Source organism: Vanessa cardui, chromosome 18 (genome assembly GCF_905220365.1).
Source record: "Vanessa cardui chromosome 18, ilVanCard2.1, whole genome shotgun sequence".
Lineage (NCBI taxonomy): Eukaryota > Metazoa > Arthropoda > Insecta > Lepidoptera > Nymphalidae > Vanessa > Vanessa cardui.
In genome coordinates this window covers 10,254,448-10,281,336 of record NC_061140.1, presented here as the reverse complement: position 1 = coordinate 10,281,336, position 26,889 = coordinate 10,254,448, and the positions used below count along the sequence as shown (strand labels likewise).

Below are 26,889 nucleotides of genomic sequence, written 5' to 3'. Positions count from 1 at the left end.
AAAACTCCTTTAAAATATCGAATAAAACCGATCACCATGACAACTATTGAAATTCTTCCGCAAATACATAAAATGGCGTAGGATTAAGCTAACATATTCACAGATAATCTTTTATTCGATTATCTTCCGATCGGATTGCGAAGCCATACGAATGTTATGCATTGAAATCCATTGATTTAAAAAAAATGCATGTACTTAATCCATGGATCAAGTATTATCTATTCAAGTTCCAAGGAAAATGTATTTAGTCTGGGGATTCGTTCTAATAGTATAGACCAATGATATTCTAATAAACAGATATGTTATATCCATACTTAACAACAGAAAAAAGTGTGCCGCGCCGGGGACCGTTTATTTTAGTTTATTTTTACATTTCGTTAAAAGTAAAAAAGATAGCTTGTTAAAAACAATAAGTAAAAGGTATAACTAGATGTTTTAATTACGCAAAACGTATTACTACGTAATTATGATGTATTATAACGTATTACTACGTAAAACGACTAAAGGAAAACGTCACAATTAGGACGTTTTCTAGACTTCACTTTTTGCGCGTTTATAACATATCTGTTTACTAGAACATTATTGGGCTGCGTGGATTCATTCTAGTAGTACATACGTATTTATTTATTATATCTATGAGTCTCCAATAAAAAATACCCACTAAATATAGATTCAAAATAAAACAGTATAAGGGTTACACAAGTTATGTGCTCCTTCGATTATAGGAGACCACAGCATGCATAGCAAAAAATATTTTTTAATATAATGAAAATAAAAGCGATAAAGTAATACATAGCAGTAATCAGAATCATAAAATTAGGAAAAAGCTTATGAACTAAACTTTTTTATTATTGTATTAGGTTAAAGTTTTAATGAGACACACTCTGAATTTGGACAAGCTGTAACGATGAATATTATGCAGTTCCATATTATTTCTAGAAAGTGTGTTATATTGTCTACAGAGCTTAGGAACAGCAGAGTTATGTCCTAGGTTTGATTGAAATGTCGGAATATTGAAAAGGTTATATATTTTTATACGAGGCAAGCGAGAAGGAACATTGATATGATTTTTTGTAGAAGATTATATTATATAGCTACTGTTTGTTCTTCAAGCGCAATTGGTCCTGAACTATGTTTAAAGAACCAGAATATTAATATGAAGTTATATTATAACGATCAATTACAAAAACATTTAAAATAATTACTGTAGTACACTCTTAACTAAGTTGCCATATGCCATACCAAAAAATATTACTAAATTCATCAAGAATGCAACTGACTGTTCAATCCTCTACAATCAATACTACAATCTTCTACTTCTGGAAGGTGACGTCACTACCTTGACTACGTCACCAACCTTTTGTTCAGGAATAAAATTATATATTTATTTATATAAACTGTGATCCATGTGGATATTGTTGTTGCTGTTTTGTCTTGCTCCTCAATTTTTATTACTTTTTCAAAGAATCGTAAAAGATGTATGTAATTTTTCAGAGTAGGATTGCAAATTACTTTAAAGATTAATGCACGGCGATCGAAATATTTAAAAAAATAACTTTTACTAAAGAATAATATTATCTCAAGGTCAAATTGAAGCCTACTCTCACTTAATAAGCTTTTAAAACTTATATGATCTTATATAATGTAAGGCAGTGTTTTATGACTAAGTGATATTATATAAGTTGGTGAATATAGATACGTGATAAATTGTATTGCACGAATTTAGCGAGTGTTTAATCACACATATAAACCTATTCCAATGTTTACAATCTGATATTCCAGAGCCCAACACCACCGCAGTACGTGTTCTGGTATCACAATGATCGAATGATTAACTATGACGCGACTCGTGGAGGTATCACTGTGGAGACAGAGCCCGGTGCCCGGACTCAGTCCAGATTGACCGTGAGGGGAGCGACGCTGAAGGATTCAGGGAATTACACGTGTAGCGCGAGTAATACAGAACCAGCATCGATACACGTCTTTGTATCTGAAGGCAGTGAGTGTTATAATTATTTATTTTTACTAACTATTATCCGCTCTATAGGGGTGGCTTAGTTTTCTACTTTTATTGTTACGGGTTTATATGGCAACACAGAAATTACTGATATCCCACAGATGCAGATTCCCATGCAATGTTTTGCGTCACTATGAGATGAAATAGGGAAACAAATCAGGCGAATGAAAACGCAGTGTTGCTTTCATCGAATTTGAATCATGTTCTTTCAACTAGGCTAAAATATAAATAATATTATTTTTATTTATTCTAATACAAGTATTGAATTATTCGCTCCATGGGATATAGGCATTAAACAAATTATAAATACAATACTTCTTATTGATAATTCCAGGTAACAAGATGGCCGCTATACTCCGTCGTAACACCAGCGCCATTCATGGAATAACCTCGAGCATCACCTGCCTCCTGCTGTTTTGCTCAGTAATGATACACTTCGGTCTCCGATGACGTTAGCGTACGATCTCCACGATTCACGAATAGAATAAAAATAAATAATTTTAAATAATTCGCTGCATAGATTATAAAAGTAGTATGCCAAATGGCACAGATAAAAAATAATTTCTAAATTTAGAAACTGTCTGTCTGTCTGTATGGTCATAATTGTTTTTTTTTTTTTGTTTCAATATAATTCAATTTATGGTTAAGAAAAAATGTCTGTCGTATTTCAAATGTTTATTTAAAAAATAGTGAACCAAAATATATTCATACCCATTTTATATTTATTGAATTGTATTGTTAAATGCAACCTATGACAATGTAAACACGACTTCGGACTGCAGTTTATAATGCGTTCTTTTTATATTTATAATTAATAAGACACAGCCTTAGAATATACATAAGGATGCTATAGAGCGTGCGATCTCAGTTGCGTAAAGTATGCTCAAGTAAAGCAAAGAGATCAAATGATCACATATTGATCGAACGATCAAAATATCAAAATCAAAATAAACTTTTACAAGCATATTTGTATCGTCAGTTAACAACTAAGCGAAACTACCAAGGCTCGGAAAGTTGATTCTACCGAGAATAACCGACAAAAAACTTACTAGTTATTCTTTTTCTACATTAAAAAATACAGTCATGTTAAATGCAATTATGTATGTATATATGTAATATATCCTGCCTGGAAGTCAACAGGTATTAACGCTTTTTTATCATCTACAACACCTTGTATCTTGTATCGTATATGCCTTTTTTACCAATGTATTTTTTACAAACGATTTGAATTTATGAAACAGCAAAGTTAAAAACGTCATTATTATTATCATCTCAAATTAGATATCTTATTTTGACTTTCCATTGTCCCCTAAAATGAGTTTTGGAATATTTAGCTTTGGCATAAGATTTTTTTATTTCTTATATAATTTTATGACTTTTGTCACTACATACGTACATTAGTCCATTAATATAAGATGTTAAAACCTAATAACCAGCGCCAGCTGAAAGCCTTGCCAACTACGGCAAGGTTACTTAACCGGAAGGAATCGTAATAATCAGTCCAGCCGCGACTTCATCATCATCATCATCATCAGCCCGTTTTCGTCCACGGCTGGACATAGGCCTCTCCAAGTGCACGCCACTGTGGTCTTTCTCCGGCTACTCGCATCCAGCTCAGGCCTGCCGCCTTGCGTAACTCGACACTCCACCGTGCCTGAGGACGTCCTACACTACGTTTGCCGAGACGCGGTCTCCACTCTAGAACGCGTTTTCCCCAACAGTGGTCGGTTCTGCGACAAATATGACCAGCCCACTGCCACTTCAGCTTACTAAGCCGCGACTTAGCGCTTCAATATATACTTTATATCCAGCAAAATGTAAATAGATTACAGAGTATATACCTAAGAACAGCACAAGCCGTAAGCATTATCCGCGTTCTATGACTTCCTTATGTATAATCAAAGGATACAATTTTAGAAATAATTAATATTAATTTTGTGAATTATAAATGATGAAATATCTATGTAGTTAAAAGCACTTAAATAATATTCGAATTTAAATAATAATAGGAAATTAAATACTTTACGGAATGAACATTTTATCCATTGTGTTTAGATTAATATTGCTTAAGGTAGATTACTTTATCGTTTAAATTTAACGTGAAACAATAAAAACGGTGTTTATATCGAAATAACATCATGGCAAGAGAGCGCTTCAAGCGCTGTTTCAAGAACGCCATCGCTTCAACAATTATTTCACAAAAAATTTTTTTCTTATAATGGAAGTTACAGACACTTTATAACGTTTTACATCATGGTTTTTCCATAACTTTTCATTGATTTTTTTTATTCAACTGACAATATAAGAATATTCCGAATTGTGGTCAATTAAAGTATTTAGTAAAATGTATTATTACTAACTGACATTATTTGTTTTCTCTGCTGTGAAATATTGGGTAGCTGTGTTAAATCAAAATATATAAATTGTACATAATTATCTTTCAGTTTATAATTTATGATAATAACAAGATGGCGGCGGCTATGAACGTGGAAAAATTTTACAGCTGATCATTCAGAGGTTTATTAAATGAATTATGTTATTAAAAATATTTATTTGTGGGCTTAGACAAATTTTATTTGAATATTAATCGAAGGTATTTCTTTCCACAAATTAAAAACGGCAGAACAATGAATTTGAAAATCAAATATCTCGTCCAAGTGATCTTACGTTTTGCGTACCTAACTATCTCTAGAACGAAGTATTCGTAACTCGTATGGGAGACATCCCTATTCACTGTCATATTCCAACAGACTTTTTTTTTAATTTGGCTTAAATTATGCCAAGAGGACATTCCAAAAGTTTTTTTTTTTTGATTTGACACTTCTGACAAGGCGCGAAAAAGATATTTGATAATGTATGATCTGTCTTTTCTGAATGTATTCCCTTCGTCTTTATAAAATTATCATACAAGTTTCGAAAGAGAATAATTGTTTAGCATTGATGTTTGTTAATATTTGATATAAATTCCAAGGAATTAAAACTTAGAAATAATTCAAGTTTTTAAGTATTTAAATAATTATATTATAATAAGTCATTTCATTGTAAACTGTACTTTGAAATAACTTCACTTATGACAGAAGTATTAAAATATGCAACATTTTTCGAATTTTTTTTTTTTAAAAAAGCAACAATTGATTCCAAATTGAATGTTTTTTAATAAACATTTTTGCTTCTTCAACATTCACGTGTATCTTTTTACAGTTTACAATGGAATAGAATATACAGTTAACTTGGCGTTAGGTTATGTGTAAATAAATCGTATTTAAGATTTTTTTTCTTCTAACTGTCAATAATTCATAGAATTTAAAGCCTAATATTATGTTTACATATATACTTTAAAAATATATATCTTTTATTCAATTTTTTAGTAATGTCTCGAATCAGTAATGATGATTTATAAATTTAAGTTCGTTTTAAATGCAAATCAAATGCAAAATCATTGCAATTGTTTGTATTATTATTACTCCAAAATATTTTTCTCTTAATATTAATAAGTCATAAGTGTTGCCAAGTTAACTTAGATTAATCAAATTAGAACTATGGTGTTGCCATATAAAATCTATATCTATGATAAGATATCAAAGATGAATAGAAATAAAATCCTAACAGTATACCTATTTGGATTCTAAGTAATTCTAAAATTTGTTATTGTAAATATATAAAATAAGTTAAAAGTAGGTTAGTTAATAGATATTGTAAATAACTTGTCAGTGTTATTTAAAATTACTACTGTACAAACAATTTTGGTGATCATGTATGCAATAAATACTTCTTCGGAAAAAAAAAATGTTCTCATTCATTCACGCATTCCTTAAAATTTATCATATTTCGTTTTAAATATGTACATATTTATACATCTACAATTAAAATAAATGAGACAACTTTCTGACAAAGGGATAAAATAAAAAAATATATTAAAAAACAATTTTATTACTCTTACCACAACTTCACACATAAACTATAACAATAAACTTGTCAACAACATATCAAATTATGATCAATGTAAAAATAATACATATTTATTAGACATAAAATGTACATATATAGAACTTAAAAAAAAACCGTTCCCTTGCACATTATTTTGCATATCTTGTGATACATAACATGTATTATCTATTACAAATGAAGGTCTAACCTTACACTTACGTATGCTATGCGATTGGCTTTTAAATATATTGTGCACTACAAACATTCCTTGAATAAGTGAGAGTCCCATCAAAATCGGTTCAGCCATTCTAGACATTAACCGGACCAAACTCACAGACAGACAGACAAAATACAAAAAAGAAATTGCGTGACATTGTGGTATATGTACCGTGTATACATCTATATGCATTTAGAAAAAACGTTTAATATTACAATACAGACACTCCAATTCTATTATATGCTTCCAAAACTACATTTTCGATAACATCCAAAATGCCATTTTTAATAGATTCTACTTTTTAAAGCACTCTAATTTTACAATAAAACGATTTGAGCATTTTTATTCTATATATCAGGAACAAATATCAGTAAAAGATAAATCAAGAATTGTTTATAGTACATAATATAAATAAGCTGTAAATCGCATGGAAAATACAACTCTATGGTTTTTTATTAATCTGTTATTGAAATATAGTATATGTCAATATTTCGATTGCAAAGGAAACTGTATCGGTTTGGGTGAATATTTCAAATGAGAAAATATTTTATACTATTACCATTTCACGAGTTTAACTTTGTCATTTTGTATCACAGCAAGATATAGATATATTAAACTGACAGAGAGTTTAAAAGATAATAAATATAAAGGTATTCCCTCCCCTCCACTAACACCATCTTCTTACATGATTTTTCAAACAACTCTTTCCACCAAATAAATAAATTAAAAAAATGCTGATTTAAATCATAATCGATTGTTCCCAAAGCAACTAAATCCATAGCCATCTACAACGGTTTCATTAAAAATATCTATTGTCTATGGTTTTTCTATGCCATTATATTATGAAAATTTCTTCCCATTAATATTTCTTGAGGCTTCGCAGATAGCAATCAAATACTTAATAAATATTAAAAGTTCTAATTATTACGTGTAGTAAAATAAATATCATTTAAAATGTTAATATTGTCTATGGTATTTAATTAAAGACAGATATAATCTGTATAACAGCGTGCAGCTTCGTAAATTGACTAAGTTTCATATAGAAACACTGGTTATCCTGTGCTTTATGTTCATAATATTTTGGACGGGTTATCTGTATTCTGATCCTGTTGCTTGATGAGGTTCCAGTAGTGACCCTTTAATTTCTTCAACTGGTCATGCGTACCCATCTAAGGAAAATTAAATTTCATCATTTAAGTATGTTTACGGTTTCAGATCAACATTGTTTGATCTGAATACGTTAACATATTACGTAACCTACACTTTACACTTAAAAACTGTATATATATTATACTTTTCAAATGACTTTTTTTTTATAATTAGGTAATTTGTTGAGCTGCTAAATAGGCAACCTCATGGTAAATGGTCCAATGGACCATCGCTTAAAGACATCACCAATACCCTCAAAACTTTGGAACTAAAATGTTACGTCCTTACTACTTGGCTCTCTACACTTCACACTTACAGAATGAGTGCACACTCATTCTTCAAACCGGAACGCAATAATTTCAACTATTTCTGTTAGAATATGTCTATAAGCATATCTAAATAGTAAGTGGTATCTAATCTAACTTCGAAATTATATTATTCATCATAATACGTAATACCAAAACACTCTTGCTTAAAATTCTATCAAAAAGTGTATTAAAGTTGATCACACAATCATAATATGCACTGAAATTTATGTTTCAAACTACTTAAAAATATGTAATCTAGGAGCTAAAAGTAACTGGTCGGTAATCTCGAATAATCCAGATAAAACCGGTTTAAACCAATATAAGGTCTTATATCTTTGTATTGTAACTTACCTCTATTATTTTCCCCTTATTCAATACGACGATAAGATCAGCGTTCATGATTGTAGATAATCTGTGTGCTATCACCAACACTGTTCGACCTTTCGATGCTGTTTCTAATGCAGTTTGGACAACTTTCTCACTTGCAGAATCTAAGGCACTGCGAATATAATATATGTTTAAAATATAACGACTTTTTCATGTTAATAGGTACAAAAACATTTGAAGATATTGTTCTGAAACGATTTCGAGCACAGCGGCCATTTTTATTGTTAAAAATACAAGGATTATTACAGATATTAGAGTTTACGCTTTCTTACGTTAAAGTATACTCTGTTTATTCTTTATCACAGTCCAATAAGATGAAACTCACGGACAGAAAGAGAAAGATAATCTTAATAGTGTCTTGTAGTAAAAAAAAACAGTCGTGTCACTCTTTTTTAAGGATTATACAAGATATTACAACATTGGTATTATGATATATCAAGTAAATTCTAAGATTTCTCAATTCGAATTTCGAATATTCCTTGATATATTAAGGTTTATGTTATAATGCTTCCATTTGTTACAATGAAATATATAACATCCTTACCTAGTTGCTTCATCAAGAATCATAACGGGCGGATTCTTTAGGACTGCCCTTGCTATGGCGATTCTCTGTTTCTGCCCCCCACTTAAAGACATGCCTCGTTCTCCTACCATAGTGTTGTACCCGTCAGGGAAACCACGGATGAAATCGTCAGCATTCGCGGTTTTTGCTGCTTGGTTCACCTGAAAGTATTGCATTACTATACATGTATGTTATGGGAGTAATCAGAAATTTATTTAATTTGATAGTGGGTGTTAGAAGAACGTATCTTTTAGTCGATTTCAATGGCAGAAGTAAAAGCAATTAAAAAACTTTGACCTTGAATTGAGATCACATAAGTGGTCGAAATTAGAGTATTTGAATGTTCGTAAAATTGACATCGTAACTGTAGAAGTAGTCATGACGACCACCATGGTAGAGTGGTGCGTACACCGGTTTTCATGGGTACGCCACTCTGAGGTCCCGGTTTCGATTCCCGGCCGAGTCGATGTAGATTACCATTAGTTTTCTATGTTGTCTTGGGTCTGGGTGTTTGTAGTACCGTCGTTACTTCTGATTTCCGTAACACAAGTGCTTCAGCTACTTACATTGGGATCAGAGTAATGTATGTGATGTTGTCTCATATTTATTTATTTATTTATTTATTTATTTAATCTTACAGTCGATATAACGTTGAGTGGAATATTGTGTTAGATATATAGATATATTAATCAATCATTGTTTTTAATACATATTATAGAAGATATGTTATGACTGCTGCCATAAGAACGGTAATAACTACCATTAACTATATTAAAACCTCATAACTCGTTCAAAAATTAAGTAAATTAAAAAATATATGTATAGTAACTACATAAACTATTCAAAAACTTAAAAAAAAGAAACATTTTATAATGAGCGGTCTATCTGGACCACCTGGCAAGTATTCAACTCTGCTTACATTAGTAGCATTTGGCACGTTAGCTACATTACATTAGGAACGCGCTGCCAAGCGGGGGACCTAATTACATGGCTGTAATTACACTGGCAATAACATTTGAATTAATAGAATTGCCCTGTAATTGGCCAATATGAGTATTGTAAAGGATATACTATAGGTAATATAGTAGCTATTTATAATAGGTAACCACTCTTTAATTTTCCTGCTTAATATCTCTTAATATTGTTGTCTTTTGAAATATAAGAGATCAGTTAGACAAGACATAACATTTTTTTTTCATTAGTAGAATGATATATTGTATTGTCCTTAACTGTTTTTGTTACTAGAGTAATTAATGAGTCAAGAACAGTTTTGTTATATGAATTTATATCTAGAATTACATAGGCGTCATCAACCTTCGTTCCCCCAAAATAGAAAGTGAACGCCTAGAAATATGTGATATTTGCTCACCAAAGGTATACAACACAACAAACAACAACAACAACAGCCTGTAAATTCCCACTGCTGGGCTAAAGGCCTCCTCTCTCTTTGAGGAGGTTTGGAACATATTCCACCACGCTGTTCCAATGCGGGTTGATGGAATACACATGTGGCAGAATTTCTATGAAATTTGTCACATGCAGGTTTCCTCACGATGTTTTCCTTCACCGCTGAGCACGAGATGAATTATAAAGACAAATTAAGCACATGAATCAGCGGTGCTCGCCTGGGTTTGAACTCGCAATCATCGGTTAAGATGCACGCGTTCTAACCACTGGGCCATCTCGACTCAAATTCAAAGGTATACCTTTTAAGCAAATATCACCTCTCTTAAGTAGAAGTGTTTGTTTGGTTTCAAGTTTGTTTCATCAAAATGTGCTCATGATTTATAGTGCCTTCACCAATGAAAATGAGATATATTATTATTAATAAGGTAAATGAACACTCAAGTCGAATTTTAACGATCGACCAATTCGCTTTTATCCAAGGGTTATATGAGGTAGAATAACTAATATGTCGGTGATACCTACACAAACAGCAATTAATTAATATATTAATATTAATATGAGACAACATGACATACATTACTCTGATCCCAATGTAAGTAGCTAAAGCACTTGTGTTATGGAAAATCAGAAGTAACGACGGTACCACAAACACCCAGACCCAAGACAACATAGAAAACTAATGGTAATCTACATCGACTCCTAATATATATATAACAGTTCAACTCACCTCAGCATCAGTAGCATCTGGGCGTCCGTATCTGATATTCTCCTTGACAGTGGTCGCGAATAAAACGGGCTCTTGGCTTATCAGACCTAGGGCTCTGCCCCGAAGCCAACGACAGTCGAATTCACGAATATCGACATTGTCTATCGTTACTGAGCCGGAGTTTACGTCATAGAATCTAGAAAATTAAATAAAATAAAAAAATATATACATCTTAAAAGATCAGCGAACTTAACAAACATCAGAGTTATAGAACATTTCTGAAGATATTTTCTGACAATATTTTTTTTTTTTTGAGATAATAGAAAAGAAAATAGGCCACCTAATGGTAAGTGGTCAATGACCATAGACAACTTTTTGCTTTTTAAAAATTAATAATCGTTCCCACATCGTCAATGCCACATCGACCTTGGGTTCGACCGATGTTATGTTCCTTATTGTACTATTGTCTGTGTTGCTGCATGGCGGTAGAATATAGAATATAGAGCTAAATTTGATAACAACAACAACAGCCTGTAAATTCCCACTGCTGGGCTAAAGGCCTCCTCTCCCTTTGAGGAGAAGGTTTGGAACATATTCCACCACGCTGTTCCAATGCTAGTTGGTGGAATACACACGTGGCAGAATTTCTATGAAATTTGTCACATGCAGGTTTCCTCACAATGTTTACCTTCGCCGCGGAGCACGAGATGAATTATAAAGACTAATTAAGCACATGAATCAGCGGTGCCTGCCTGGGTTTGAACCCGCAATCATCGGTTAAGATGCACGGGTTCTAACCACTGGGCCATCTCGACTCGTATTTGATAACATTATTTTATAATTATTCGCTTCAGTGGTTCGCTAGAGAAAGAGCGACAGAAAGACATACAGAGTTACTTTCACATTTATAATTAATATAGATGTACGATAAGTTACCTTTCAAGTAAAGTGGCGATGGTGGATTTACCGTTACCAGATGTACCAACAATGGCTACAGTTTTACCCGCCGGTATCTTCAAGTTGAAATTATTCAGGACAACCTTAAAAATATATACATATTATTATTCTACTTTTCCAAAAACAACACCAGCTTATATAACACTAGGTATTACCTACAGCATTGCTTGTATTTTAAGGATCTGTAATCAATATTAGTTTTAAAAAAGCTTATGTGCTTACTTGGAGTTTAATCTTATTACATATAAAATTGAAAGTGAAAGAGTAACAGATAATATAAGATAAGATAAATATACTTTATTGTACACCGAAACAAAAAAAATACAAGAAGCAACACAACAAAATAGAAAACACGGTACAAAAGGCGGTCTTATCGCTAAAAGAGGGATCTCTTCCAGACAACATTTGGATAGAGGACATTCAATACTCAAAGAAAGGGGTTCGGAGGTGTACACCTTTTAGGTAAATCATATATACACAAACATAACATATCTACATAACATACATACATACGATTAATACATGTTATATATAACATATAAATACGTTTAAGATAGAGCTACTTCTTTATATATAGTATTCTTGAAACGAAGTTACTTTACGCGCCAGTTATGAACTGTAGAATAAAATGTCAAAAAGTCCAAGTAAGGAAAAAGTGTAAGCTTTCCATGTTGCTTTCCTTCTCTTTTTTATCTCTGTCTCATATTATACATGTATTTGTGTATGGTTGCAAGTTTTTGGTTTTTTATTGTATTGGATTTTGAATATCATTAATCATTCTTAAGCCTTTAATAAGTTTTGGAGCTTAATCCAACATACACGGAGCAGAATTGCATTAAATTAAGACATATAGGGTTATTATTATATTACAATATTTTACTTCACCGCCATGCACAAGATGAATTATAAACACATACAAATAAATAAATAAATATGAGACAATATCACATACATTACTTTGATCCCAATGTAAGTAGCTGAAGCACTTGTGTTATGGAAATCAGAAGTAACGACGGTACCACAAACACCCAGACCCAAGACAACATAGAAAACTAATGATAATCTACATTGACTCGGGAATGGAACCCGGGACCTCAGAGTGGCATACCCATGAAAACCGGCGTACACACCACTCGACCATGGAGGTTTGATTCCTTACATTGTCTCATTTCATCGCTGAGCAATAAAGTATATATATTATAAACACAATAGTGTTTCCTGGATTTGAACCCGCAATCATCGGTTGAGATCCTCTAATCAACCAATTTAGAATCTGACTTATAACAATAACTTATACATAGTTAAAGATGACTTACCGCTTCAGGTCGCGTCGGGTACGCAAACGTCACATCTTTGAATTCAATATCGCCGTGGAATTCGTGGTATTTGATAGTCTTCGTGCCGGACGTATCCATAACGGGCTCCTTGTTAATGTACTGGAAAAAAAATGTTAAGTATATTTATATGTAAATTGTTCATGAGCAATTAGGAAGCAATGAAAATATACTTTATTCAGGTAGGCTTTGACAAGCACTTTTGAATCGTTATTTAACAATTTTATTAAGTGATGCTAACACCGGAAGAACCGGCAAGAAACTCAGTAGTAACTCTATTTCAACAGCTAGAAAATACGGTAGACATTTTGAAAAATCGATTTATGAGTACAGTACAGAATTGCGCCAGATATATAATCAGGTACTCTAATATTATTTTATGGAGAAAAAAATATGATTTGTATTGAGGCGTTCTGGTTTTAAGGTTAGCAGTAACTGTAAATTTCCCACTGCTGTACTATGGCCTCCTCATACATTAAGGAGAGGGTTTGGAACATATTCCACCACGCTGTTCCAATGCGGGTTGGTGGAATGCACATGTGGCAGAATTTCGATGAAATAAGACACATGCAGGTTTCCTCACGATGTTTTCCTTCACCGCCGAGCACGAGATGAATTATAAACAGAAATTTAGCACATATATATAGTGGTGCTTGCCTGGGATTGAACCCGCAATCATCGGTTAAGATGCACGCGTTCACCACGCGATGCACCACTGGACCATCTCAGCTCTCAGGTTTTAAAGTCGAGCTAGTACAATTACAGAGACAAGTGGATATCTTATAGCATCAATTAGCTGATTGACATTTTCGGTCTTTGTTCTATGATGTCTATGGGTGACCATTAATCATTCTATACCGTCCTATCATTCCCGCCAATAATAAACAATGACTTCTATACTGTATATCTATAAACTGATAAGTTTCAAGTATTATTAATGATATAAACAAACAACAACAACAGCCTGTAAATTCCCACTGCTGGGCCAAAGGCCTGCTATCCCTTTGAGGAGAAGGTTTGGAACATATTCCACCACGCTGTTTCAATGCGGGTTGGTGGAATGCACATGTGGCAGAATTTCGATGAAATTTGTCACATGCAGGTTTCCTCACGATGTTTTCCTTCACCGCTGAGCACGATATGAATTATAAAGACAAATTAAGCACATGAATCAGCGGTGCTTTCCTGGGTTTGAACCCGCAATCATCGGTTAAGATGCACGCGTTCTAACCACTGGGCCATCTCGACTCATTAATGATATAAAAAGTCTCAAACCTCGAAAACCCTTCCTCCAGCGCTGAGACCTTTGACAACCGATCCGAACAACAGCGACAGTTGGGCAACCGACCGCTGGACTGTTTGCGCGTTGACCAAGAACGCCATGACGTCACCGGCTGACATCTGACCGGTTGACATTAGGTGACCGCCCAGGAACATGGTCGCTAACACCATGCTGGAAAGTAATCGTAATTTTCAAAAACGAATACGTCACTTAACTCTTAGTCTTCAGTCTTTCTGTCTGTCTATCTGTCGATAGCGATAAAACCGTTGAACCAAACTTGGTGAAATTTGTTACTTGGTGGTAGGGCTTTGTGCAAGCCCTTTGGGTAGGTACCACCCAATCATCAGATATTCTACCGCTAAACAATAGTACGCATTGTTGTGTCCGGTTTGAAGGGTGAGTGAGCCAGTGGACATACCATCTTAGTTCCCAAGGTTGGTGGCGCATTGACGATGTAATGAATAGTTAATATTTCTTACAGCGTCATTGTCTATGGGTGATGGTGACCGCTTATTATCAGGTGGCCCATATGCCCGTCCGCCAACCAATTCCAAAAATAAGCAAACTTAAACTCCAAGATAGGACATGGGCTACTTTTTTCGCGAGCGACGCCGCGGACAAATACTAGTTAAAAATAAATATTCCGACAAGGAAAACGTGGTGACAATAACATACATACATATAGTTATATGTCGAAATCAAACTTAGATCTTTATTCTCCTATAAATAGAATATTTGAACAACATAATTATTATTATTATAAATTGGATGTCAACATGTTTTCAAATAAGTTGTATGTAATAACCGGATGTACAAATAACGCCTTTACGAATCGTCATAGATATTCCTGGCAATATCAGCCACCTAGCGGCGCTGACGTCAAACGTTTCACCAGAGCAAGCCTAACTCACCCTCGTCCAATTATCAAAACCTAACAATTTAATTCGGCATAAATCCACTAGTTAGCGCATTTGCTCACCGTCATATTGGTCAAAAGAAGCTTTATTTATTACATTTGTTTATTTTACTTTTTATTAATAATATTGATACAACAACAGCCTGTAAATTCCCACTGCTGGGCTAAAGGCCTCCTCTCCCTTTGAGGAGAAGGTTTGGAACATATTCCATCCACCACGCTTTTCCAATGCGGGTTGGTGGAATACACATGTGGCAGAATTTCTATGAAATTTGTCACATGCAGGTTTCCTCACGATGTTTTTCTTCACCGCTGAGCACGAGATGAATTATAATGACAAATTAAGCACATGAATCAGCGGTGCTTGCCTGGGTTTGAACCCGCAACCATCGGTTAAGATGCAAGCGTTCTAACCACTGGGCCATCTCGACTCTCATTATTGACAAATAAATTAAAATTGACTTTATTAAAAATAATCAACATACCCATTTAAAAATAAGTTGGTCCCAGCTTGGAACAAACCCACGCCAAGTCCAAGCTCCATACTGAGATCAGCCGCTGTATTGCATTCCTGAGCAAAGTATTTGGCTTCGTTCTCCTCTCCAGCAAACGCACGGACAGTTCTCATGTTGGCTATTGCTTCCTCTGCTACGAGGGTTGCTTTTTCGATCTGAATATTAAATCAATATTATATACGACAATAAGACAGTCAAATTATGCCAAAAAGCTTTCCTTGTTTTTAAAATATTTAATCCACAAATCTGAGATAATTATATTTAAATAAAAAAAGAAACAGAACTAGAAACATGTTTAAAGTTCCCTTTTGTTAATTTTTAATTGTCTGTCAGAGTAAAAGTATTTGTATTACTAGTTTGAATTATTTGTGTTCATTAAAGTTGTCGAAACGCTGGGCCCTTGGAGTAGTGGTGCAAAAAGCTTCATCAAAAGTATAACACCTCGCCTCATTGCCTCCACTGGTGACAGGAGGGCTGGTTCGTTTGTTGCCCAGAGGATCGGAATTGCGAATTGCGATTCAACGGGGAAATGCTGCTAGCATTCTTGCCACCATTCCACGCGGTCAAGATTTATACAGTAACTCGTTTTAGTTCATATTTGTATATATATATTTAAGCATTTAATTTTTATGTTAATAAAAAGAGTGCGTGAAAATGTATGCCAATATAACTATTAAAGTTACTGATAATATAGTATGGTACTTCAAAACAATTGAAAATCAAAATTTTATAATAAAGTAACTTTCAAACTATATAAACATAATACAATCACCTGAGCTTGTGCTTCTCTGGAAAGTTTCCTCAGTAAGGAACCAATAAATGTTCCTCCTACCACTACCGATGGTACGCACAACAATGTCAGTCCTGTCAAATGTGGTGAGATCACTAACAAGCTCACTGCAGAACCCACCACCTGAAAACAAAATTGTATACAATATATTAATATACATAACATGTAATGTAAACAATAACAATTTTCCAAGTGGCACGACCATGTAAGACTATATTTTATTTTATTTTTTGTAGCATCCGGTTAGGCATATGACTCCACTCCACCTGATGGTAAGTGGAAATGGAATCCAAACGCGAAGAAGACTAGTACGCACAGCAAGAGAGAGCTGCACTAGTCACCCTCGCCATGCCGGCCCGCAAGATGCCTCTTCACGCCTCGTTTGAAGGCACCCAGGTTATAAGAGGGGAACACGTGTGCTGGTAAAGAGTTCCATTTTTGGTCGACAAAGAAAAGAGTTGACGAATTTCTCTGTGCGCGTTGGGATAGATGTCACAGTTAGGCTATTTTCAAAAGCTATTAATATCTAAATTAAAAATATTCGAATGGTCAGTGAGCCAGTGTAATTGCAAGAACATGCATAGAATTTCAGATCCTATCTTACAGCACCAGCAAACAAACAATAGTGACCACTTATCAGAAATTCATTTATGAGTATTTGTCTCCTTACAGAAATATATGTATATTAATTAAAACAAAACAAAATGCAAGAATAATAAAAAAACATGATATTCAAAGATTCCTAGTTCAAACAAATACTTTGGTTTTCATGAGCAACATGATAAAAATCTGTATGTCAAGATATATTTGATAATTTCATTATTTTGTTACTACAGTATAAATATAGTACATTTAATTGCCTTTGACATATGTAAGATTTATCAAAAAAGCAAAAAACATGATTTGCAGACCATTTATATTATTATTAAAGACCAACTTACTTGGGTAATAGCCCTCAAACCACCTGAGATTGTTTGTTTAAATGAACTCTTAAAGTCCTGGACATCTACAGTTATTCTGAAAATAAAATAATTGAATGAATGAATGAATTATAATTTATTGCACACCACAAACAAAAAAAAAAGAAAGTACTTAATACAAAATTAATAAAATACAAAAGTAGAATATAAGAAAAAGTAGATTAAAAGTGTTGTACAACGGGCGGACTTATGGCTTATTAGCCATCTCTTCCAGACAACCCAATCAGAGGGAGATTTTTTTTTATAATACGCGTAAAACTTATTTTAAATTTATAATGTATGCAGATTACTTTTGTATTTTAACTTTAAAAATGTCTATGTAGTGACACTTAGCTGTTAGTAACGGAAGAAAGTGTATTTATTGCCATTTATATTTATTGTACACCTGCTCAAGTCGTACAAAACAGACATATGTTATGAAAAAAATTAGGTGATATTGTCATAGCTACTACAGATATCCACATAGAATTATAAAATGTAACTTGGTCATTCTTTTTTAACCATTTTTTATATCTTCAATGAATAATCAACCTTAGGAACTAAGATTTTATGGCCCATGTGCCTGGTCACTGGCTAATTTATCTGTTATCAGTAAATGGTCATCAGTCATTAGTCAGCTATTGTGGTAGTGGCTATCATTGACCAATCAAAATTAAGATGAAACTCAATAAGTAATTTTTGTTTTTGAGGAGGGTTTTAATTTGTTAATACATAATTTCTTAGTCATTATTTCATAAGCACTATAAGGAATGTTACAATTTTATATATCTTATTAATGGCTTAATTAAAATTATGAGTAAATATTTTCTTTGTTACTAGAAGTATTTAATGTACCTGTTGACTAGTTCACCAGTTCTCTCTTGGTCAAAGAATGCCATGTCTTGCTGCAGAATTGATATAAACAGATCTTGTTTCATTTGAGCTGCAACCCTTTCACCAACTTGAGCTAAGAGATGAATGTAGAAAAATGTAAATATTGCCTGAAACATACAATTACTGATTAAAATATTTTACACTATAAACAATAATCAAATTGATTCATGGTGCAAACTTTAACATTCCCTCATAAAATTTTGCTTAGAAATTTGTCAACAATTTACAAATACATCTTGTATATAAGGCATTCATAGTATTTATTGATTTCAAATGTGAAAATAATTTTAAATACATTTATTATATATGACAAATTTGTATTAAGACATTATTGACTGATGGACAGATCAGTATTAATTTGTTTATATTCTGTTCTTTAAGAAACTTTTTCGGGTTTAAAGAATTTTTAGGATAACTTTTATCATTTTTTTACAGGTTCAAATGGGTGATAAACTATATAGAGATATAGTAAATAGTTTACCTGTCCAATGTACAATGAAACCATTTTTAAGGCAGGCATCTTTATTTCCTCAATGAAATCTGCAGTGGGATTCGTTCTCATACCCGCTAGTATATTTACAATCACACCCAACATTGCCGGAATGTATACATTTAGGAAAGCAACAGCGAGGGCCGACTGAAACAGAAGTTTTTTTATTTTTTTATACCAATCGCTTTCAGATTCACAGATAATTTAAACTCATATAGTCTATTCTAATTGCAAGAGCAGATCAACAAATCTTAGTTTTACAAATTTAAAATTAAATTAAAAATTATTTTATTTATTAATATGTTATCTTAATTTATAATAACACTAGTATCCACTGTTGTTTAGCATGGCATTCAGTTTTGATTGACTTTACCAAGATCAAAAAAAAATTTTATTTACAAATCTATTAATTATTCAAGATATAGCCTTATGAATTCAATGCAAAATTTATTTATTTATCTTGATTCTGTAGCTAGAATGATCTATAAATGATACCTTTTCTAAATACTTAAAAGTTTTATTAATGCCTCAATTATAAGTTTTACTTACAGCGACTGCTGCTGCCAACAACCATTTATGTGGCAGGAGATACGCCCAAAACCTTCCCCAGTCAAACTTGGCACTATCATCATTAATATTCGGCCTTCGTTGAATGACTCGAGAAAGTGTTGCTTTACAATGTACAGTACCACTACTATAGAATAATCGCGCAGCTAACCCTAAACTGACACCAGTGCCCAGCTTCCATGGGCTGCAAAGTAACAAAACGCCTCCTTTGACATCTTTCTCTGCTGAAGATTTTACGTTCGAGATATAACGTTTCACAGCGTCCGATGGTTTGTTCTTTGCAAAATTTACAAAGTAACTATTATTTTTAACTGGAAGTAACCTATAAAAGACATAACATCGACATTATTTCCTCTTGTAACAGGATAAATCGGGTAAATATTTCGGTGATTGGTTAGAACAAAATTATGTTTAAAAACCTTTGTCGCATAAGTTGGCAGGAATTCATGTGCAGTAACTGCCACATGTTGATGATGCTTTTCGTTTTAAATGTTTAGAATATAATCATTTAGTCATGATTATTTGATAAGAAAAGTTTTATGATACAAATTAATTCGATTACGTTAGTATCATTTTGACATTTCATGTACAGTGTTTCAATTGTCAAAGTCAAACAATGTCAAAACTGACTCGGATACTTTATATATATCAAAATTTTATGTTTTCGTTATTCTAAACAATAATCAAAAACCTTTTTTCTTAGCTTTACTACAAATTACCTGAAATAATTTTGAAACGATACACGCATATTGTAGATATTAAAATAATTTAAATATTTTTAAGCCTTAGTAAATATTTTCTCTTATCATAATATTTACAAAATAAATAATATCAAGAGCTCAGAGAACAACTACATTATGGTATTATGACAGTAATTGATTTGATAATTTGCAGTTAATCCCAAGTCAGATCTCATAGAATGGCTAAAGGCGATTTCATTAGCTAACCAATATATTATTACTGGTACTGTACATAGCCGTCTCTCAAGATACCCTCTCACCTTCATTGATCCACCTAGCAGAAGGCATTCTGATTTAATTTCCGGTCTTAACTAGAACTCATCTTCTCCAATGCCTCTTCTTTCTTAAGACTTAAGTCTAATATTTTTGTAAACTATTTCAGTAAAATCAATAGTTTTCCAGATAACTTAATTTTTTTTTAAACTTCAAATTTATTACGCATATAGCTTACTTAAGATATTTTTTTAGACTAACGTAATAATTTAGGAATAAGAACTGAGCTGGCTTAATGGTCGCGCGTATCTTAGACGAAGATTATGCTGATCAAACCACGAACAAGCAAAATTGAATTTACATGTGATTTTGGTACAATCAAATGGTCCACCTGATGGTTACTGTCACTAGTGCTTGAATATGTTATAAATGAAACCTACCCAGGAGGGCTTGCACCAGTCCTATTTAATGATTTAAAAAGCAATAAAATAATAGACAAGTTCATTTGTTGTTTGTCCGCATCAAAAGCACGACATTTTCAAAACAATTTCACCAAAAAGCGATCTATTTTGCCGTATGTTATTTTAATATGTAATTTACTAATCTAATTCTTTATAAACAGCAATAATTAAAGACAAAACTTTTTTTAAAAGAATTTTGGACAACAACGCAACAAACTAATGAGTCATTGTAGACGATCTTAAAAATGACATAAGACACAAATGTTTAAATTCAGATATATAGAGTATATATTATTGATTAAGGAAGAAGCCTTTTCGTTTTAAGATTATAAACGTCAAAGTCTACTTGGATATTTGGTAAGTAACGGATATTGCTTATCAGTGAAATTAATGTGAAACAGTTAAGACATGACATCAAAATTTGCTGTAATAATCTATTCGCATGTCATACTCTTAACAATTCAGAACAAAGCTCTAGCAAACGGTGATTAAACCTAACCACCCTTTATTGTAATGCTATAATCCTTTCCAACCCTCAATAACCCTCCGTTACGAATGGGCACTACAAATCGGCAATAACGGCCGGGCTATAAAATGAATTAACATTTGACCGCAACGACTACTGGGTATATAATATTTTCTAAATAAAAGAATATATATGTATATAGTTTATTAAGACATAAAAAACTCATTTGAAAATAAAGATAAAAATGCAGAAAATTAAAATAAAAAAGTACATTAATAATTGTTATACTACACTGGTATAACTTTTCTATACACTTTTTTCGACTTCAATCTCTTCAAATAAACATATTATTTATAATGAAATTAATTTATCATTTAATATAATCATAATTAAATTATACAATTTGTATTTCCTAAGAAGATTCTAGCCAGTTCTGAATTAATACATTTATAAACACTATTCATATTAATTATAACGACACAAAAGCACAGTACTCCCGCATGTAACATGGAATACGAAATATAACCTCCTTGAATAAAATTTAATACAGACAAAAAAAAACTATTTTAAAAATCGAATCGTATTCCTTCGCTCTCCGCAATCACACAGATGGTCAAGTGGCGCGTGTGCACCCTGATTTTGGCGCCAATAAACCTATTGTTTAACACAAGTGCCGCGAGTTTAACGCAATTATTTGTATATCGCTGTTTTTTATTTGATTTTATGCCATTTAAAGTTTCGAAAGGCATTCTTTGTGTATTATTTTTGTAAGTACTATTATTTTGCAAGCCTCGTTTTATTATTAGGGTATATTTTATTGTTTTTAGGATAGTGACTAATTTTTGCCAATAAGACGTAATTTTTGAGTGGAAGAAAGATAAATAAAAATAGTCTTTCAGCAAAGATTTTATTTATTAAAAATAAATACAAACAAATCTTTGTTGAAATTATTAATAAGTATTATTAATAAATATAATTTAACAGTTAATGATGGATTAATGAAATGTTGTTTGCGAAAAAAGTTAAAATAATTGGAAACATATAGCTACATAAAAGTGTGCACTAATATCATAATATATACTTAACGAGCAGTGCCCGCGACCTTGTATGCGTTTGAATTTAACAAAAAATATATTTTATAGCCTAAGTTACTCCCTATTATATCAGTTATCTTTTAGTGAAAGTTTCCTCAAAAAAGGTCTAGTTGTTCCAGAGATTAACTGGAACATACAGACAGACGGACAGACAGACAGACCGACAAAAATTGTAAAAAATGTTATTTTGGTGTATGTACCTTGTAGGTACCTATATGTGTGGTAGGTACATGTACATAATATGCATTGAGTAAAAAAGGGCTATTTTAATATAACAAAAGCTGCTGGACCGATTTAAAAAATCATTCACTATGTGAGAGCTACATTATTCAAGAATAACATAGGACAAAATTTTATTTTTGAAAAAATAGGGTTCCTTTAGATATTTGGGATTTTCGGACACAATGTGTAAAAAATCATCCAGAATCATCTTCTTTATTTTATTCATTTTATTTTTATTTTGTATCTTTATGGGCTATTTTCTTTTAAGATGCTCAATCCTATCACAAATCTGAATATATAATATAAATACGCGGAAGAAGTCGCGGGCAGCTAATAAGTTATAAATACATAATATACGATACCTTTAACACCGAAAGATGTGTGTCACTTTACGTACTTTATTATAATCTATGTAAGTTGGAGATTCCAAAGTTTTGGGTTAAACATGCGTCGGGTCAATAGAAAATGACTGAATTTTTCGGTCGAGAACTATTCAGTAGCTTATCCGGGGTTTGTATTTTTTACCTACAATTCTGTGCTTCGAAAAGCACATTTATTTCAGCAGGTGAAGCCATACATTCGCTTTATCACCTCATTGGATTGTTGGAGTAATCATACAGAGAGCAAGTCTTGTGTTTTGGCATAGAATTATGCACTATTATATGACCCGTTCAGTTAGCTAGTAGCTACTTTAGCTTAAGATTAGACAGCTTGTCGCTGTCAGGAAGACATCTTACCTTGACAAATATTTTGTTATGTCGCTGAGACTATTGCACCAAATTGCAAGACCTTATTTTTATTAAAATAAAAATCTATAATTAATCCGCACATTGTTATGAAAAACTAATTGAACTAAAATTTCCTTAATTATCTGTTTCTGTGACTTATCTATAAAATACAAAGATATCATACAGACTTTACTTTAGATAATTTTAAGACATTTTTAATCTATACAAATTTCAGTAATACAAATAGCGAGTTCAAAAATCGATATATCTATAATATTTAACACATTTAATCTGGGTAATCTTTTCCCACACTGACCACGATAAATTATAAAGTCACTGTCTGTAATCCCCGAAATTCATTTTGATTAATTTTCTTTGCAATGTCATTATTAATACCTATATCATGACGATGATGATTATTATTAATAATGATCAGTGATTATGAAGAAATAAGTAATGATTACTACTGATATACTTTTAAAGTAAACTTTTTACAAAATAATATAGCGTTATAGAGGAGTATACGTGATAGTAGTAAGTTTTGATGCCAAAATATATTTTTTATACTTTTAGGAACTACAACTTACTACGTACATAATACCAAACCATTAATTAATATTGTATTAAAAGGCAATTCCTAAAAAAACACACACATTTTGGTTGTAAATTATGAATATTAAGTTAAATAATTTATAGTATAATATTTCATAAATGATTCGTAAGTGTAGTAACGAGGTATACAGGTATAGTATTATTTATATATTTATGTAAGTATATAGAGTTGCTCTACAAAATAACATGACAATTAAACGTCAAACATCATTCTAAATTACTAATGCGCGTGTACTTACAGAAAAATTATAAGCTACAATTTTATTCGACACGTTCTTGGGTTAGTCTATCTATACATATAATAAAATTCGAGTAGGTATATGTTTGTAACACTAAAATAATAGCGTTTTACAAATTTTATATATACACGGTAAATATAACAATACTTTTTGTCATTTTTTATCTGTCTGACTGTCTATTTATTCCGGCTAATCTCTGGAACGGCTAGACCAATTCTTACGAGACTTACACTGACTGAAAGGTTAGCCTTCTTATCACATTAGTGTGATAAGGAGTAACATAGACAACAATAAATTTAATGTTCAAATCAAACCTATTTTATTTAGATGTGACCGCGACTTCGTGCATTAAATAAAAATAACAATAATAATAAGAAAGTCCTAAACTCCTTTTACAATAAAGATTTGTTTAATTTTGAAACGGAATAATCTGCTTATGATTATTATAACAATCAAACAAAAATAAAAATGAACAGTTGAACCTCTAAAATTCATTTAATTGAATAACACGTTAAGACCACACGTAATACCTAATACAAAATATTATTCATAGATATATTTAAAGTAATCATTTGCACAGATGTCAATGATATTCGAGCAATATCAAATGACAAATTCTAATATCGTTTAATACCATAATTTATTGTTTGTGGTGACATCGAAATATGCAACCATTAACTTTCCCCTGTCTCACCGAATGGTTAGGGCGTGATGCTATAAAGTTACGCGAGATTAATGTTTTTATTATTACGTGAATTTAATTTGACTTTTGAATATTTATTTTGTTTTAATAACTATGTTATAGACTAAATGAATGATGGCGATATGTCATGAATAAAAATAGATTAATAATAATTATTATTTTATACCTTATAATTTCATTTTTTTTAATTTATAATATCAATATTATTGCTTAGGTTCTTATTTTTGATCTAAATATGACCTGTAAAAAAATTCTATAAGAATAATAATAATAACTTATATTATACTAATATATATACTTCAATTATAATGATTTCATTTATCTTAGGTATTAGAATTTGAATCACCTACTATAATAATTATTAATTTCTATCGATTTTAGAGTAAGAATTAATTACATTACTCACACAAAATAAAAAAAATATCTTTAGAATATGTTCTGTATATAAACTAATAGAAGGCTTCGCTCGAATCTAAGTGGTCGGTAGCCATGGTGAGTCAGAAAGTGGCCTATAGTGTATAGGTAACTTTGGGATTAAAGCTTGCTGCATTCAGTTAATTGGACCTGAAAGAACAACAAAAAGTCAGAAAGACAGACAGCGTTATTTTCGAATTAATAATATTAACTTAGACTATACTATTTGTTTGCAGTGGCGGAAATACGACGGTGCCACCGGTGCTTAGGCACAGGGCGTAGACTTTCGGGGCGCAAGAATAGACAGACTGGGTAGTTTTTTCGTTTTGCTCTTGTTAAGATTCCGCTGAGCCCCTAGTACTCGATTCCAATACAAACGTGCTTACTAGTATCATTAAAAACATACATCGCGCTCATTTTTTTGGCAGCGCACGAGCGTATTTGTGTTTAGTGTTTATCGTTAATGGGCAACGAATTTCCAGTAGTGAACCTGCGTTTAAGTTTCAGCGAGTAAGACAGTAAAATAGGCAAACGGTCTGCTTAAATAGGGCGCAGTTATAGAAGTTCAGAAAAGTCAGTAGGCAAGTAAGCAAAAAAGGCTATTTACAACACTGTTTGTTTTATATATCAACGTTCAACTTATGTATACCTAATAATATATAAATAGACATGACATTCAGAGTAAACGTTTGTTTAGTACCGTAAAAGTGCACTGAGAAACGTTTTTGCTAAATTGTGATTTTAAAGCCCCCTCCCACTCTCACCAGTCACTCCGTTAAGTGTCATGCTTAGCAAACCAAGCCAAAAAAAAAGAGATTAGACAAAGGCTGATGCAATTCTCTTTCAGAGGGATAGACGAGACTGTTTGCTGTATCAAATAAACTCAACATCATTTTAAAAAAATGTTCAATCTTATTGAGATTAAAGTATTAACAGTATTGGAAATCATCGTCAAATCACTGGCATCACAGCACGTATCAAATAAATGGCTGATTTGTAATGAAATCTTGGTACGTCCAATGTAAGATAAACCAGATCATTGTTTTTATAAGTATTAACTTTTCAAATAGTATCTTGTCTGCTTCAAAACAAAAAAAAAAACTATAGATTAGAGTCTAATCGCCAAAAAGGATCGTCTAATCATTAGACGATCATTTTTGGCGAAATATAATCAATTTCTATGCAATTTTGGCCGTTAACTCTGTTAACGACCGAAATTGTTACAGCAAACAATATATCAGCAGACAGCATCATTATCCATACCTAACATATGAAACAAAAATATTGAAACAGGCTACATCAACCGTTATAAAATATTGATCCAAATTGTAGCAATCAAAAAGTTAAGAATAGCATATACCAGACAGAACATCTTAATTATCAAACACTAATGATCATAAAACTAATTTAATGTAACATTCACTCCACTCAATGTATGTACGTATGCGTTTAATTGTACACCAGTTATTGCCTGCGGCTTCGATCGCGTTTAGGGATTGGTTATCACATGTTAAGCAAAAAGTAGCCTGTGTCCTTTGTTGGAGTTCAAATTAGCTTCATACCAAATTTCAGTTCAGTGGTTTGAAAGATCGACGGACAGATTGAGTTACTGT

At 32.2% G+C, this 26,889-nt stretch overlaps 2 protein-coding genes across 3 annotated transcripts in view; one reads left to right on the top strand and one right to left on the bottom strand.

Moving 5' to 3' along the window:
• Positions 1-2,973, top strand: part of LOC124537641 (hemicentin-2-like) — a 359,030-nt gene extending 356,057 nt beyond the window's left edge. For both annotated transcript variants that reach the window (XM_047114538.1, XM_047114539.1), the window contains exons 7-8: positions 1,783-1,999; positions 2,352-2,973. In XM_047114538.1, the coding sequence (XP_046970494.1) occupies positions 1,783-1,999; positions 2,352-2,467 (333 nt within the window). In that variant the 3' untranslated portion in view covers positions 2,468-2,973. The remainder of the gene's footprint in view (positions 1-1,782; positions 2,000-2,351) is intronic.
• A 3,160-nt stretch (positions 2,974-6,133) lies between these two features.
• On the bottom strand, positions 6,134-19,965 carry LOC124537354 (mitochondrial potassium channel ATP-binding subunit-like). Its single transcript, XM_047114182.1, has 14 exons — positions 19,804-19,965; positions 19,367-19,706; positions 18,809-18,964; positions 18,289-18,434; positions 17,416-17,491; positions 16,457-16,597; positions 15,655-15,839; positions 14,247-14,424; positions 12,954-13,073; positions 11,617-11,720; positions 10,702-10,876; positions 8,550-8,728; positions 7,970-8,117; positions 6,134-7,330 (listed from the first exon to the last, which is right to left on the bottom strand). Exons 1-14 carry the CDS (start codon positions 19,848-19,850, stop codon positions 7,232-7,234), a joined length of 2,094 nt encoding a protein of 697 aa, XP_046970138.1. The 5' UTR covers positions 19,851-19,965; the 3' UTR covers positions 6,134-7,231.
• Positions 19,966-26,889: the final 6,924 nt, after the last annotated feature.

Coding starts and splice junctions, on each gene's coding strand:
- LOC124537354 (XM_047114182.1), bottom strand. CDS start 19,850: ATGTGGCAGTTACTGCACATGAATTCCTGCCAACTTATGCGACAAAG. Junction 18,965..19,366: donor TGTTGGCAGCAGCAGTCGCT/GTAAGTAAAACT, acceptor CTTCTGTTTCAG/TCGGCCCTCGCTGTTGCTTT. Junction 8,118..8,549: donor ATTCTTGATGAAGCAACTAG/GTAAGGATGTTA, acceptor TTATATTCGCAG/TGCCTTAGATTCTGCAAGTG.